Here is a 17517-nt window from a genome sequence, read left to right as displayed (position 1 = left end):
TGTTAGCTCAGGGACAATCTTCCTTAAGCAAAAAGTGGAAGATTGGCAACAGATATTAGCTCAGGGTGAGTCTTCCTCAGCAAAAAAAAAAAAGAATGCCTCCAAGACAACTAATGTCCCCAAGAGAAAATATTAGGTCCAATAGAAGAACTAATCTGCACTTCTATGCTAACAGAGATTTACAGCCTGCGGGAAGGGTTTGGTAATGAATAAGTGATAGTCAATTTTTAACTTCAGGGAAAATAAAAGTTCAAGAAAGGAAATGTGGTCAGAATATGCTAAGAGACTCAATTTAGGAATAATATTTACATGGTAATTAAAATAAAAACTCTGAATAGTGATTTAAAAAAAATTATAACATTATTGGGAGGAACAGGGACAGGAAGTAGAAGGTGGGAGATGGAAGATACCAATAGACAAAATCTAAAATTGAAAAAATTACCAGTATTTTTAGAAATACAGAAACAAATAGCAGAGAGAGCTAAAAGTTTTCAAGGTAGAGGTTTAAAGGCCTGTGTGGAGTGGGAATTAGGTATGCTGAAGAGTCTGACAGTGGTCTACTATTTTTCACTTTCAGGCTTGCACTTTTATCTGATTTTTTAAAACTAGTTATACATGCGTAACTCGGATAATAAATAAAAATGCAAAAGGATTTGCCATCCAAAGAAGTAAAACTTCTGAGTTGGATAAGCTGCCAGTGCAGACCTACTCTCTGGTTTTCGCTCTTAACGCCCTATGGAAACCAGTGGGCCAGCTGTCTGTGGATGTCTGCAGCTGTCTGTCAACTAGGCAGTCACTGTGGACTCCGTTCCTATCTCACTCAAGGGTTAAGTCAGTCCTACCAAGAGTGCCCCATATCAGTCCACATACTTCACATCAATCAGACGCTGCATGATAACGCAATTTGTTGACCCAGGTGAAGGTCTACATTATAATTATGCCTGGCAGACTGCCAATCAGGGCATATCAGGCTCACTTCACTCACTTCAATATTAACCTCCTGAAGGAACAGAACACCAGCCTGAATCGCCATAATGTTATGCTATACTATGCCTTCTGGAAAAGTGAGAGAGGGAGCATAAGTTCTATGAAACATAGGACAGAGCTGAGTGTGCACACTGGTGTATACTAATGGGTGAACAGGGAAAAAGTAAGAAAAGGCATAAAATAAATCTAGAGAGCTTTCTGTGAGTCCAAGTCATTCTTCACATAACTATTGTTTAAATGAGAATTCCCACTGTCTAATAGGCCTATATTTAAATATGAGTCTAAAAGAATTCCCAATGTCATATAAATGACATGGAATTATTCTTTTGGATTTTCTACACCACATTCATAAGAATAAATGGGATATATATGTATATAAGTATATGATATAAGTATATGACTACCCATATATACGAATAAATAGTATTTAATGTCACTTATTTCTCACTAACCATTATCAGTCCTAATATAATGAATGCTTATGATGTTCAAGTCATCTTTCTCCATGAGTCTAACATCTTATCTTAACTTACTTGATTATATTGATATACCTGAGCTTTAAGCAGTCTTAGGTAGCAGTCTATAGACTCCAGCCATTCACCAACATTAGTCTTACAGGAGTGACGTCACCAGGATGGTGGAGTAGGAGACCCCAGATCCAATCCCCCCACAAAGATCAACAATTGGGAAGCTATCCATGAACAAAAACAGCTCTGGGAGAGCTTAGGAGTCCACTTAAGAAACAGAGTGGAAAAAAACCTGAGAATGACCACACAAAAAGGGAAGGAAGAACAGCTTCATTGCCTACATCACCCTATCCCCCAGGCTGACTCAGCACCAAGAGGAAACACTCCAGCTAAAAAAGAGTTCCCCTCACTGGGAAAAGGAGAGAGGGGTAAGTGAATGGCTTCCCTAGCCCGTCTCCAGCCTTTCAGGGCACCACATGAAGGACTCACTTTGGTTTCACCCCACCCACAGACCAGGAAAGCTGAGACATACAGAGGTGACTAGGAACAAGGAAGAAGAGCAGGGGTACCCAGGATAAGCCATGCAACGAGAGCAACCACGGTTCCAAGTGACTTGAGCTGCAAAGGACCCCAGCAGATACCACCAGTGAAGAAACCAATGCCCAAGAAAGCTGCCACAGGTCCCCTGCATATTTCATTGGTTTTTGCCCCACAAGTATTCGTGGTCAAAGACACCAGCTACCTGCGTCCCTCACCACTCCCTCTTCCTTGCCCTGGGATCCACAGCAGCAGCTCAAGCCCAGGCCTCTGAGGCTATGTGAGTGCAAGATACCAGCCTAGATCCCTGCAGCTGACCCCCAACACTGTGCACACTCAGGGACAGTCCCACAAGATGTGCACTTGCACTCTAATGCCCTGACTCTCATGCCCAGCCTCTACTGCCATGTGTGTACTCATGGTGAGATTTTAGAGCCATGGTAGTACACACTGACAGCCAAGGCCCCCACAGCTACTGCAGGTCTAGATGCGGCCCTATCTCCAGTCACCGGCCTGCACCATTGGGCTCACCGGCAGCTAACCCCACCAGCAGTACACCTGTATGCTACTGGCCCAACTCTCATTACTGGCCTCCACTGTCACGCACATACCCATGGGGAAACCCTACAGCCACAAGGGTACATGCCAACAGACAGAACCCCACAGCTGTTTATGGGTCCAATTCCAGCCTCATTTCCTGTCAATGGCCTGCATCACTGGGCTCATTTGCAACAAGCCACTCCACCTATGCAACTGCACGCTTCTGGCCTGACTACTGACATTGGCCTCCACTCCATGTGCCCATGGTCAGACCCAGCAGCCACAGTAGTACATGCTAACAGCCAGGGCCCACCCCCAGCTGCCAGTTTACCCACAGTTGGCCCTGACCCTTGTTGATTGCCCTGGACCCCATTACTATTTGTGTTTTTGCAACCAGTCTGTGTCACTACACAGGCACCTGCTGCCAGCCCCACAGCCGAATGTGTACACCACCAGCTCTGGCCACCACTACTGCATACCCTGATCCCTAGGCAATGGACCTGGAGGCATCACTGAGTATCCCAACAGCCCTTGCAGCCTCAGTGGACACCCCTCAGTGGTAGCCAAGGACCATGCAGTTGTTGATGCTGTGGACCCCAGCAGCCTGAGCTGATGAGTCACCATGCCCCGCCAGACTCAGAACCACCACACACCCCAACACTTCGTACCCTGCACCACTAGACCCAGGGTCACAACACATTCCAGCATGCCTCCACCCACAGATGAACATCTTTCCTTAATAAAATCAGTCCATTAAGTCTTGAAGAAATGACCACTTCTTCAAATGCACTGACACCTATGGAAGACTACAGGGATCATGAAGACTCAGGGAAACATGATTTCACCAAATGAACATAGCAAACTTTCAATAACTGACCCCAAAGTAATGGAGACACAGGAAGTGCCTGGGAAAGAATTCAAAATAATTGTTCTAAAGATGCTCAGAGAACTTCAAGAGAACACAGATAAACAAATTAATGCAATCAGGAAAACAACACAAGAACAAAATGAGAAGTTCCACAAAGAGATAGAAAACATAAAAAAGAAACAAATAGGAATTTTGGAGGTGAAGAATAAAATGACTAAACTGAAGAATTCGATACAGAACTTCAACATTAGAATGGATAAAGCAGCAGTAAGAAACTGTAAGCGAGAAGAAAAGATCATTTGAAATTATCTAGTCAGAGGAGCAAAAAGGGAAAAAAATGAAAAGGAATGAAGAAAGCCTACAGAATTTATGAGATATCATAAAGAAATGTAATATATGCATCATTGGAGTCATGGAAGGAAAAGAGAAGAAGAAAGGAGAAGAGAGTTTCTTTATAAAGAAATAATGGCTGAGAACTTCCAAAGCCTAGGGAGAGACTTGGACATCCAAGTTCATAAACTAATAGGTCACAGCAAAGTTCGAATCCCAAACAATCTTCTCTAAGGCACATTGTAATAAAACAGTCTAAAATCAAAGACAAAGAGAGAATTTTAAAAGCAGTAAGAGAAAAAAAAATTCCCTCATACAAAGGAACCCCCATAAGACTAATCAGTAGATTTCTCAACAGAAACCTTGCAGGTCAGGAAAGAATGGGATGATATATTCAAAGTGCAGAAAGAAGAAAAAAACTACCAACCAAAAATGTTTTACTCAGCAAAGTTGTCCTTTAGAAATGAAGGTGAGATAAAGACTTTCCCAAACAAAAGCTGAGGGAGTTCACCAAAACTAGACCTGCCTTACAAGAAATGCTAAAAGGAGTTCTTCAAGCTAAAATGAAAGGATACTAACTAGTAACACAAAATCATATGAATATATACAACACACTGTTAAAGTATACAGTCAGAATCAGAATACTCAATACTTTAATATGGTGGTGTGTTAACCACTTAACTCTAGTATAAAGGTTAACAGACAAAAGTATTAAAAATAGCTATAACTATAACAATTTGTAAATGGATACACAATACAAAAAGATAAATTGTGACATCAAAAAATAAAATGGGGAAGGGAATAAAAGGGTAGGGTTTTTGTATGGGATCAAAGTTACACTGTAATCAGCTTAAAATAGACTGTTATATCTATAAGAAGTTCAAAGTAAGCCTCAGGGTAAACACAAAATGAAAACCTATAGTAGATACATATAAGATAAAGAGAAGGGAATCAAAGTATACCACTACAGAAAATCACCAAATCACAAAGGACAACAGCAAGAGAGGAAGAAAGGAACAAAGGAACTACAAAATAACCAGAAAACAATTAACAAGATGGCATTAGTAAGTCCTTAGCTACCAATAATTACTTTAAATATAAATAGATTAAATTTTCCAATCAAAAGTATCAGAGTGGCTGAATGGATAAAATAAAGAAGACCCAACTATATGCTGCCTATAAGAGACTCATTTCACATTTAAGGACACATATAGGCTCAAAGTGAATGGATGGAAAAAGATATTCTGTGGAAACAGAAACCAAAAGAGGGCAGTGCCAGCTATACTTAGACAACATAGACTTTAAGTCAAAACCATCAAAAGAGACAAAGAAGATCATTATATAATGATAAAGTGGTCAATTCATCTAGTAGGTATAACATTTGTAAGTACATATGCAACCAAAATTGAAGCACCTAAATACATTAAGCAAATACTAATAGATCTGAAGGAAGAAAGAGAAAACAATACAATAACAGTAGGAACTACAATATCCCACTTTCAACAAAAGATAGATCATCCAGGCAGATAATCAATAAGAAAACATTGACTTGAACTATATTTTACACTAAATGGACCTAACAGACATATATACAACATTCCATCCAACAGCAGCAGAATGCACATTCTTCTCAAGCACATACAGAACATTCTCCAGAATAAATCATATGTTGAGCTTCTAAACAAATCTCAGCAAATTTACAGAGATTGAAATCATACCATATATCTTTTCTGACCACAGGGAATGAAATCAGAAATCAATCACAGGAGTAAAACTGGAAAATTCACAAATATATGAAAAATAAACAACACACTCCTTAGCAACAAAGGGATCAACAATGAAATCAAAAGTAAATTAAAAAATATCTTGAAAGAAACGATAATGGAAACACAATATACCAAAACTTATGGGATGCAGCAAAAGTAGTTCTAAGAGGGAATATTATAGAGCTAAATGCCTATAATAGGAAAAAAGAAAGATCTCAAACGACCAACCTAACTTCATACCTCAAGTAACTAGGAAAAAAAAAAGCCTAAAGTTAGCAGAAGGAAGGAGACAACAAATACCAGAGCAGAAATAAATAAAATAGAGACTTAAAAGGCAATAGGAAAGTTCAATAAAACTAAGAGTTGGTTTTTTGAAAAGATAAAATTAACAAACCTTTAGCTAGACTTACCAAAAAAAGAGAAGATTCAAATAAATAAAATTATAAATGAAAGAGGAGATATACAACTGATACCACAGAAATATAAAGGATCACAAGAGACTACTATGAACAATTATATGCCAACAAATTGGACAAACTAGAAGAAATGGATAAAGTCCCAGAAACTTACAACCTACCAAGTCTGAATCATGAGACATATGAACAGATCAATAACAAGTAAGGAGATTGATTCAGTAATCAAAAACTTCCCAATAAAAAAATCCCAGAAGCAGATGCCATCCTAGGTGAAATCTACCAAACATTTAAAGAAGAATTAACATCAATCCTTCTCAAATTCTTCCAAAAAACAAAGAAGAGGGAACACTCCCAAACTCATTTTACTAGGCCAGCATTATCCTAATACCAAAGCCAGATAAGGACATGACAAAAATAGAAACCTACAGGCCAGTATCCCTGATGAATATGGATGCAAGAATTCTCAACAAAATACTTTTTTTTTTTAAATAAAAATATACGTGCTTATCTAAATTTTCTAAAAGGCAAAAAAGTCATAAAAAGACACAGCAATCAAACAAATATACTGCACTGGATGAAGCAAGACTGGTTACACAATAACAAACCACTTGTCTGGCAAGGCTATCAAGTCATTACACCAAATACAACAGTACATTAAAAGGATCATACACCACAATCAAGTGGGATTTATCCCTGGGAAGCAAGGATACTTCAATATACACAAATCAATAAATGTGATATACCACATTAATAGAATGAAAAACAAAAATCATATGACAATCTCAACAAATGCAGAAAAAAAATCATTTTCAGAGAAAAAGAATCTCACTTCTGAGTATATAACCAAAAATGATGAAATCATTATCTCAAAGAGACATCTGCACTGCCATATTCATTGCAGCATGATTCACAATAGCCATGGGAATAACCTAAGTGTCCATTAACAAATGAATCCATAAAGAAAATGTGTTATGTATGTGTGTGTATATACATATAATGGAATATTATCCAGCCATGAAGAAGGAAGGAAATTCTTGGATGGACCCTGAAGGTATTATGCTAAGTGAAATAAGCCAGAGAAAGGCAAATACTGTATTATCTCAGGTATACGTGGAATCTAAAAACATCAAACTCATAAAAACAGAGTAGAATGGTGGTTGCCAGGGGCCAAGAAATGAGCAATATCAGGAGATGTTGGTCAAAGCACACAAACTTTTTCAGTTATAAGATGAATAAGTTCCTGGGATCTAATGTACAGCACAGTGACTATAGTCAACAATACTATATTGTATATTTGCAAGTTGCTATGAGAGTAAAGCTTTAATGTTCTCACCATAACCACAAAACAGTAATTGTGTGAGGTGAAGGATGTGTTAACTAACCTTATTGTGGTAAACATTGATCAATATATACCTGTATCAAATCACCACACTGTATGTCTTAAACTTACATAATGTTATATGTCATTTATATCTCAATAAAGATAGAAGGAAAAACCCAAAAACATCATTGGTCTTACAAAAGATAAGAACTACTCTCAAGAGAGAAAGCAGTTAAATGATTTTTACTCCATTAACTTTTGTTGTCTTTGTTATTGTAGTCATTGTTATGGTAATCTCTGTGCACGAATCAGAAAGTAAAAATTGATAAGGTATTGACAATATGCATGCATAGAGAAAAGGCTGATGTGTACATCCTTTAGGAAGAATTCCAATTGTTAAAATCAGTCACTGTATGTGGCATTTAAAATCTATGCTGAGCAATATTTATTGCTTATGTCCAGAACTACAAGACAGATTTGCCTTAAAACCATCAGGCAAACTAAGACTTATTCCTCTTAGAGTGTTTGTTGTTTCATTGCTTAATTTTAGAAAGTTTTTTCAGTCATACACTATATGCTACTTAGGAATATTTCCTTAATAACTTAGCACTTAAGTCATTGGGAAATAAAGCCTTCATATGGAAAAACTGTGAAACGCCTTGAAATGGACCAAAAACATTACTAAATGCCTTGTCAAGCAGTCTTAGGAGTTATCTTTGCTTTTCATTATCTTTAAGTTATCTTACAATCCTGTTAATTGTAAAAAACAAACAAACTAATAATGCAAATTATTATTCTTCATAGAAAATAAATTAGTTGTGTCCAATGAAACGCAATGCAATTAATTATTGTCCTGGACAAATCATATTCATTTCAGCATTCCTTATCTTACTATTTTTGTGCGATACTTTAAATTCTCCTTTGAACTCACTGTAACATGTTACTGGTTCCCTAGTTAATTAATGAATTTAATGAGTTAAATAAATATTTGGTACATGTTCATATTATATCTGTATGGAAAAAGTATTCCTCTTTGGATTAAAATAATTTTGACTTACTATGTTACAGTTACAGAATCCCATTCAGCCTCAATAAATGGAATACAAAGTCATTTTCTGTTTTCAGGGTGGATCTGTATGCAGAGTATGCACAAAATTCAGGGCTGTTTGTGAGGATTAAACACAGACATGGAAGTAAAAGTGCTTCTTTCCTGGCTCCCTTGAGTCTTGCCTCCTCCTGCTACATTGTAGATTCTAGTACCTATCCGACGGGGTTATTGTGAGGTCTGACTAAGATAACTATACATAAAACACCTAGCATAACTTGGCACCAAGCAGGGCTCAAAATGTTAGTCATCTTCACCTTTGTAAAGGGTCATATGAATAAATGTTGAAATTGTTTCTTTTATATCTCTTAGCACCCAATAGAGCTAATACTTCTTGATTAGAAAAACACCAATTAAAGAGCGTATCAAAGGCATTAACTCTAATGGCTTTTTTAAAGAAACAGCTAAAATGTATTCAGCACTGTGTGCCAAGCTCTATGCTAAGAGCTTTACAATCATTCTCTCACGTGATCCCCTCACAACAATCTCATATGGTATATCCTCATAAGAACTTTCTTTTAAGTGGTGGTCCCATTTTATTGATGAGGAAACTAACAAAAGGAGTGCCACAAACATGGAACATAGCTTCAATACCTCAGTTTAAACCTTGAAAATGGGACATGTGTTTTATGTCACTGAAAGGTTAAGAGGTGAAACATCTGAAAGCTTCATGTAAAAATCACCTCTACCCACTGAGCCAATGACTTATTAACTTAGTTTCAACTTGAGTTAGGATTTTTGCTTGCTTTCACCCTCCCCAAGTTGAGCTTTCCTTAGAATCAACTCTGATGATTCTTGATAGCTGGCATTTTTCTTTGTATTCCTCTACTTTTGAACCCCAGCTCTTTGCTACTAACAGGATATTTCCTTTAATTCTGAATATTGTTATACTGGGTTTAAGACTTAGGGGGTGCCTGCATAACTGCGTCCTCAGCTTCTCTGAAGCAGAAGTAAGCCGCCCAGAGACTGTCCCAAGGCTTGAGGCACTCCCTTTAGCCACGCAAGCCTCCTCTGAGGGTGCTTGAGCTTCTGGCAGCACAAAGCACAGATGACATCTGGTGGGCACAGATAGTAATTACGCCACTCCACTCTGGGACCCAAAATCCTAAACTTGCATATATTCTCCTGAACACAATAAGCTGGAATCCCTTCCTCAGCCCTCAGGCCCTTCATCTCTGAAGCAAAATCCAGGTTTGTATAATATTTTTAAATTTCCTCTAAAGTTTCATTTAGTCTTCCAAATTTCACAGTTAGATTTTTTTTTAATGCAAGCCTTGTGAAAATAAAAAATATCCTTTGAATGTTCAAAAGAAAAAAACCATCATTAATACTGCTTCATAAAATATAAGAATTTAGTTCTATCCCTCAGCATCTTTGCATATCCTTCTACATACACAGATGTGAAGTTAATAAGAGGTAAACAAATAAATGACTTCAAGAGCAGTTCTTATCCATTCAACACACATTTACTAGGTGCTTACCATGTCCCAAGTAACATGCTAAATCTGGGATATAAAGATACATAAGATGTGGTTCCAAATCTCAGAATTCAATGTATACGAACATGTTCATTTTAAATAAGAAATACATTACACAGTCATGCATTACTAATTCACACATGTCACTCCCAACTTCTTTTTTCCCAATATCATCTGGGCCACCCAGGACATTGTTTGATGTAGTATTATTGCCAAAAACCATATGCTGCATGCAATATTTTCCTAAAACTCCTGGTCACTATGAGTGATTTCCCCAATCTCCTCGGTATATCTAAACATCACACTTTCTAAATTAAAAAGAAAAATAATTTTCTTCTCTGCTCCGATACTTTTTAAAACATTTTACCCCTTTTTCCTCACATGAAAATAATAATAAAGATGTAGTAAAAATAACACTGACTTTCAAGCACGAAGGTCTGGGTTCCAATCCTGACATGATATCTACTGTGCGCCATTCGTGAAAGTACTTGACCTCCCTGTTTCTAGGTTCTCTCATCTACAAAAAGGGAGTAACAGACAAACTCACTGTGCCTCTGTGAAAAAGGATTACATACACTAAATCTGTAAGACTACCACAATCCTTGGCACACAGGAGGCAAAAAAATTAACATTAATTCTTCTCCTCTTTTTATTACTTCTCCACAACTTTTGCCCTTTAATTTCACCAAAATTTCTCATTGCTCATTACAGCTTACAAAACATTACAATTTCCATATTTCAATGAGAAGAGTACATCACAATGTAGAAAAAGCATACTTCACGTAGAGGTAGTCTTCACCTGGTGAAATAAATAGCAACTCATAACTTTTTATGAATTTATGACATGCAAAACTGAAACTAAAGGTATTCTTTTTATGTAATTACCTTTAGTTCCTCAATGTCAAGTTTATGTTATTTTAGCACCACCAAAATATTGTGGCTCCAAAAACATTAATCATTCTACTTTGAGTCAGGTCCAGACGAGACATAGAGTTCAATGTTTATAAGACTTGTTTCTATACTATCACATAGTAATGAAGTGAAAGGAATCTTAAAAGGTTCCCCAGCTAAGTCCCAGGCAAAATACCACGAGTATTCAAAAAACAGACAATTTATGGTTCACGGTCTAATCAAGTTTATTTTTCCTTATAGGCAACATGTTTTTATTTACATCTAATTAAATTTTTTATTTTAAAAATGCAGGTGAACATACAAAGAAATCTGTCAAGTTCCTCTTCACAGCAGTTCTTTTTCAATTTTGAGAATTTTAAAGTCACATTTCTCTTTTCTTTTCCAAGTTAAATTGTCCCAGCTCCTTTCATTTTCCTTCACTGATCATGCCTTAAATTTTTCCCCTATTTTTTTCTGACCTATTTGGATTTCTTGAAATTGTATTAATGTTTAAAAGATTATAATTTCTAGACAAAGTACTGGAGAGGCAGCTTAGTAGCAGAGCATATTTTTCTAATCATGAAAGAAAATGGTGAATCTGTCCCATGGCAATTCTTGCAAGTTCATTAGACAGATGTTCTGAGGAAACTAGACTCAACACATTTGGCACAAGAACCTTGACAGATTGTTGTGAAGATCTTACAATCACACCTTTATCAAATTAGTAGTTAAAATTAATAAGTGAAGTACTTTGAGGCTAAGTCTATTCCACTTATTCATCAATACGTTCAATATACATTATGCACTGAACTGACAACATAAATATATATATATGTATATATAAATTCTTGTCCTTAGGGCATTTATGATGTCCCAGGAGAAAAACCATAGATACACGAAATTGTATATGTTCAGGAAAAAAAAACACACATAGAAACTTCCAAAATAATAGAATATACACTGAGTCTGTAATTGTTGGAAAAATGAAGAACAGAAGAATGATGCAAGTCAAATCGGATTATCCAAGGGCAAGGTTTCTAGGGTAAACTCATTTTGAAGAAGTGGGAAATAACTAAGACGTTATCTAGTCCATATCCATCCAATGTGTTTCATCTTATTATGAGGAAAAAATGCACTGATGGAGAAAGGCTGTGCTGATATTGAAATTATAAATCTTATTGTTCATCACTGCTTTCGTGATTAGTTAAATTTAATTGGTTTTCCTCTTCCCAAATGAAAAGATTTTCATCCTCAAAAACATAAAATATTTCTAATGTATTTCTGTTGCTAATACGTAAGGATGTCTCAGCTTGGCAAAACAGGAAGGCTTGACGAAGCATTTCAAAAGAGAAATGATAGCTATTTTCTCTTACTGCTTGGTTGAGATTTCTTCTTGAGCTCTGGAATCTGTTATTTAATAAGTTGTTATTCTCATCAACTACTTCAAAGATTTCATTTGTCTGACTGCTAAGATCTTGTGTATTTGAATTCACATCACCCACAACTAACAACACGTGCAAGAAATTCACGCAAAACCTTTTCTTTAAATATGATTGAAATTTCTTTAAATTATTTTCTTCCTCTAAGTCCAAAACCTTAATTCCTTTTAATTTTCCTCTTTTATCCATCAATTCAAATGTGTTATGGAAATAAAGCCGATGAAATGTATTGCTAATGGCATTATCAATAAATGCTTTCCTCCTACTTGCTTTATTGTTCTCATCTCTGAACACGTTCTTGTTTGACTGTAGTAAATATGGATATATTTTCATCCACAAATGGAGACCCAAGGAATTTTCAATATCAGAACCTTTGCAATATGCAAATCCTCTGTCTTCTTCATTTATAGGTTGGATAGTAACAGTTAGTATTGGGCAATGTTGACCACAAATAAAATAGAGTTTATCCAAAGAGTCACCTTCCTGAAGTGCACCATGACTTACATTACCACCAGGCAATGGTTGGTTTTTAATAGTATCATCAGAGACAGGATGGACTCTGTTACCAGCAGTTGTAAAAACATGAGTGATGGATGTGCATACTCTTTCTGGCCGATGATTACCCTGCTCCTCTGCATGGTGATTTGGTATTCTCTCCTTGGCACAAGTTTTATTTTGAACATCTAGCAAATCCTCATGAAAAGGCTCAGAGTCACTACAATGAGGCATGTTAAAATAATTGCATTTCAGTTCAAGAGGTTGAGTCAGTTCCTCCAATTCTGAAGAGGACAGTTCAGCCATGTTTGGGCCTGATGCCAAATTTCCAAAATGCGAATATGGTACCTCATTGCTGTTATTATCAGGAAGAGAATCCACTGATGTGGTGTCTGCATTGCCACATATGCCAAAATTTTCAGGAGATGATACTCTTAGCAAGTGATTTTCTTTCAGGAGCCACTTGCCTTTGTCAATCAGCACTCCTTCCTCTATGTCCCTGGGGATTCTCTTATGACCATTTTGTCTTGTACCATGTTCTACTTTGTCTTCTCCATTATAAGGGGCCCTCACATCATTAAAGCCACATTTATCTTGTCTTTCATGCTGAAATTCTTGCAACATAGATGAACTACTAGAAATCTGTACAGAAGTGCTAAATGGCTGACCTTCAGAATCATAAAGACCTACTTTCCTAGCACACTGAAATTCCATAGAATTGTAAGGACAAACCTGAGATCTATGTGAAGATCCAGAAAAAAAAGATGGTTTAATAATCTCTGCTTTACCATAAAGTTTTTCTACTGTCCTTTTAACAACTCCTTTATTGTATTCTTTCTCACGGGCAATCACCTCACCACTGTCATTGGGGCCATCACTGGATGTTTTATATGGTTGCTCATTCTCACTATCTTGTCTATAGTCTGACCAATCAGAAGTCATTGGACTTTTAAAGCAGTTTTTAAAATCAAGAGAGGACTCTGAATAACTTCCAATTTCCATGCTTTTCACCATCATTTTTACTCTCATTTTAGTTTCCCCTTTATTGAGTTCCTTTTCAGTATTTTGTTTAGAATCATAGCAAAACACTAAAGATGGTGGTGTTGCCAGCCTCCTACTGATTGTCTCATGAATTACACCTTTCTTTCTTTCTTCTTCCATAATAGTCCCGCTAGAGACTTCTATCAACTCCAAATTTTTACTAGCCTCTAACTCCTTTCGGATTGATTCTTCAGTGGCTTGCTCTCCAGTATTTACTTTTGTATTAAAGATATCGGTGCCCTGGTTTTCTAATTCTTCAAAAGATTCCAATTCTGAAATGTTTCTTTCACTTGATGCCATGCTGTTGGTTATTGAGCCTGGTTCTTCAGAAGTCTTTGATTCTTCCTTATCAAAAGATGTATATGCATTTTTATCCTGAAATTTCTTTAATGAACAATTTTGAAATTCATCCAGAGAACTATGTTCCTTCTCAAATCCTGATTCACTTGCATTTAGGAAAAGGCCACAGTGGCTTAAATTACTGATATTTTGGTGTGACACCAAAATATTTAGGTCTTTCTGAACTTTATCAACTCTTTCTAACTCTTCAGTCAATTCCAAATTATCAGTATCTTTGGAATTTAAAATGTCATTGTTACTGCAGACTTTAATGGGAATGTAGGCCTCATCAATTGGGCAAGCTGCCTCATAGATACGGTTTTCCTCATGAGCACAAGCCTTATGGGAAGACACATCATCAGTAAGTGAACAGACCTCTCCTAGGAAACAAGCCTTATTCATGGAGCTCTGATCCACGGCACAGCCATCACTAGGGAAAAAAGTGTCAATGGGGTTACTAGTCTCTTTTGGAGGATAAGTCTTATTCACAGTGCTCATCTCACATGGAAAGCAAGTCAACTCCGAAACACAGACTTCAGGGGCACAGTTCTCACTGGCAGAGTAGCCTCCATCTAAAGAGGATATGTTCTGCATTTTTTCTTTTTCAATGTACTTAGGAACTCTCTGAATGTTTGGTGTGGAACAATTTGCAGAAAGACCTCTTGGAACCACGTCTTGTTCTTTCTCACTAAGTCCAAAGTGATTTGTGGTTGACTCCACTAAATTGGCAACAGCAGCTTTCAAGTCATCAGCCTCTTCTGTGATGGCAATACGCTTTAGAACCTCCAACAATGCAGGTATTTCTGAAGTTCTGTTGGTAGTCTTGTGCATATCACCTTGACAAAGGCTATTCATACTTCCCTTTAGGTTTAGCACCAGGAGCCAAGCTAGGAGGACATTAGTGGATGAATTACATATTGGGGAAGGGAAGGGAACATCTGCAAGTGAACCTGGTATTTGAACAACTCCATTCTGAGTCTTGCAAATACTAGAAACTAAAGCTTGCAGTTGGCAAAGCAACAGGACTGGTAAGAGGTGTTTTGCAATATCCTCTTCTATAGGATCTACTTGAATGGCAGCCTCTACACTTCGCCCTTTTGTTGCTAGGTTTCTTTCTTGATAAACAAGGCTTACCTCTGGTCCTGACTTTTCAGCAGATACCTGACTGGTGGTATTACGATCATCAATAGCTGAGTGTGACAAAGTACAATATTTACGCAAGGAAAGCAAGTATGCATCATTCAGAGAACCAACCTGGCTCTCATAGAGATCTTTGGTAAGTTCTTCACTGTTATGTTTGTCAAAAGATTTACCTTCCTCTTTACCTAGATTATCTCCTGTCAAACTGGCATTTTTAGTTATGTGCTTCTTATTTTCCACGACAAAATTATTTCCTTTTCCAGAACTTGTGTGGAATGTACTTCCTGGAAAACTATTGTTGTTACGACTTACCATACTCCTTTCCCTTTCGCATACTAGAGTTGATTTTCTAGGTTGCAAAGTTGAATGTGGATTTATGTTCTGCAACCATCTCTGTATATAATTTTGAACTGAATGATGGGCAATATCCTCAGGAAAAACAGCTTTTTTCAAAGAAGCTAAGGAATTTGCCCTGGTTGTAGCATGTTGTTTACTTACAAGAGTACCTGATTTCAACTTGTCCCCTTTTTGCTTTTTCTGGCTTTTGAAAGTTATATGTGAATTATTAACTTTTGAAACTAAACTCTTCTTTGCTGTTTCTCTCAAATACCAAGATGCCATTTCTGCTTGAGCCTGTGGTCCACAAAAAGCACTGGGTTTCTCCTCAAGGAAGTTAAACACATGAAATAATTTTTTATTTTCAAAAGTATTTTTGCAATATTTAAACTCATTATGGGAAAATACTTTATCTCCTTGACCAATTTCTCTTTTTGTAGGTCCTCCTAAGCTTACTTTGTTTAGTGGTCTGGATTTTCTTTTGGTTAAAAGTCCTTGAATCTTAGGATTCTGAATAGTATTTAATTTATTTCTATGGAAATTCTTGGAATTTACAGGATTGAGATTACTTTTTGAACAAAAATAATTTGATTCAATTACCATATCACTTGCACGGAGGTCTTCCTCACAAAGTATCTCTCCTTTAATGGGACTGTATGTATCTTGCAATATGGTTTCCTGTGCAATTCTACCTCCTGTGTTCTTTCTCTTACTTTCACCGGAGATTGCTTTAGCTGCAATATCCCCATTCTGATGCCTGGCAATTATCATTTGGTGCTGAGATTTCGACTTCTTTTTGCTGGCAACAGATGATGAAATCTGCTTTTCATTTTCTGGAAGTTTTGCTAAACCACACTTGGCAAATTCACTAATTAGTCTGTCAATTCTTGTGGTGACAGTAGAGGATCCCACTGAAGCCGGGGTCTCAAATAGTTTTGGGGTCTCAGAAATAGTTTTGCCAGTTCCAGAGTGGTTACTTGAAGAATGAGTTGCATGTGCTACAACAGGACTGAATCTATCACTGGTGTCACCATAAGTTATGAAGTTTTTGATATTAGTTTTGTTGTCTAATGTCACACTATCAACTATACTTTCCTCTACAATTGAGTTTTCTAATATAGCCTGTGGCAAGCCATTATTATGGGACACCTCTAACATCTTCTGATTCGTAATTTCTACAACACCAGCACCTACTGCACTTGACTTGAGTAGTCTGCTTTCCTTTTTTCTTTCTAAAGATGACTCCATCTGCTCACTGTTATTGATCTGAACAAGTACTGGTTTGTTAGCTACTGATGACATTTTACTGCAAGAATGGGTGAACACGTGATACTCAGACTTGTTTTCCCCATCTTCCCGTTCTTTACCACAGGAGAACTGTCTAATCGTTTTCTCTTGAACTTCAGTTTCAGATACTAAGGTCACACTCTCTATCACAGATTTCTTTTGTCTCACTCTCCTTGGTCTAGGTGTAGGGGGCCTATAATAATGATGCTTCACTTGGTCCTGAATTCCCTGGATGGCATCTGTGTCCATAGCAGCATTCTCCCAACTCACAGAACTGCAAGTTTCAGCCTCTCGATCTGTCATTTGAGTGTTTATTTCCTCTGCCAAACTGCCCTCTTGATTACTGCCTTTCTCCAGAGGTGAGACATCTGCAGACAATGAACATGCTGCAATCTTTAAACCAGATGATCGATCATCTGTTCTTCCTGAAAAACTGCTTATCTCACTCTTTTTGTTATTATTAGAAAGACCAACTCTACTGACAGTGGTTGTCCATTGTATGGTTTCCTCCTCTTTTATCTTGAATTGAACTTTCATCTCAACTGTCATAGTACCATCTTGATTAAAAATAACTGATTTCTCAATATCATTTTCAGAAGGATATATCAATAAATTCTGAGAATCATTTTTTTCTAAGGCCAAGTAATTTTCAGGAGCCAAAGAATGGTCTGAGTAGCGATCATTGTTATGCATTTTGTCAGAAGAAATAGAATAAATCTGGGACGTTGGACTTG

General features: G+C 37.0%; 1 protein-coding gene across 1 annotated transcript in view; it reads right to left on the bottom strand.

Annotated features, from left to right (window-relative positions):
- Positions 1-17517, bottom strand: part of RP1 (RP1 axonemal microtubule associated) — a 280580-nt gene that overhangs the window by 259500 nt on the left and 3563 nt on the right. Inside the window, exon 3 of the mRNA XM_058528715.1 lies at positions 16924-16926. Within this exon, the coding sequence (XP_058384698.1) occupies positions 16924-16926 (3 nt within the window). The remainder of the gene's footprint in view (positions 1-16923; positions 16927-17517) is intronic.

This window comes from Diceros bicornis, chromosome 33, assembly GCF_020826845.1.
Source record: "Diceros bicornis minor isolate mBicDic1 chromosome 33, mDicBic1.mat.cur, whole genome shotgun sequence".
Taxonomy (NCBI): domain Eukaryota; kingdom Metazoa; phylum Chordata; class Mammalia; order Perissodactyla; family Rhinocerotidae; genus Diceros; species Diceros bicornis.
Note: the sequence above shows the minus strand (reverse complement) of the source record. Positions and strands in the feature narration are given on the sequence as shown.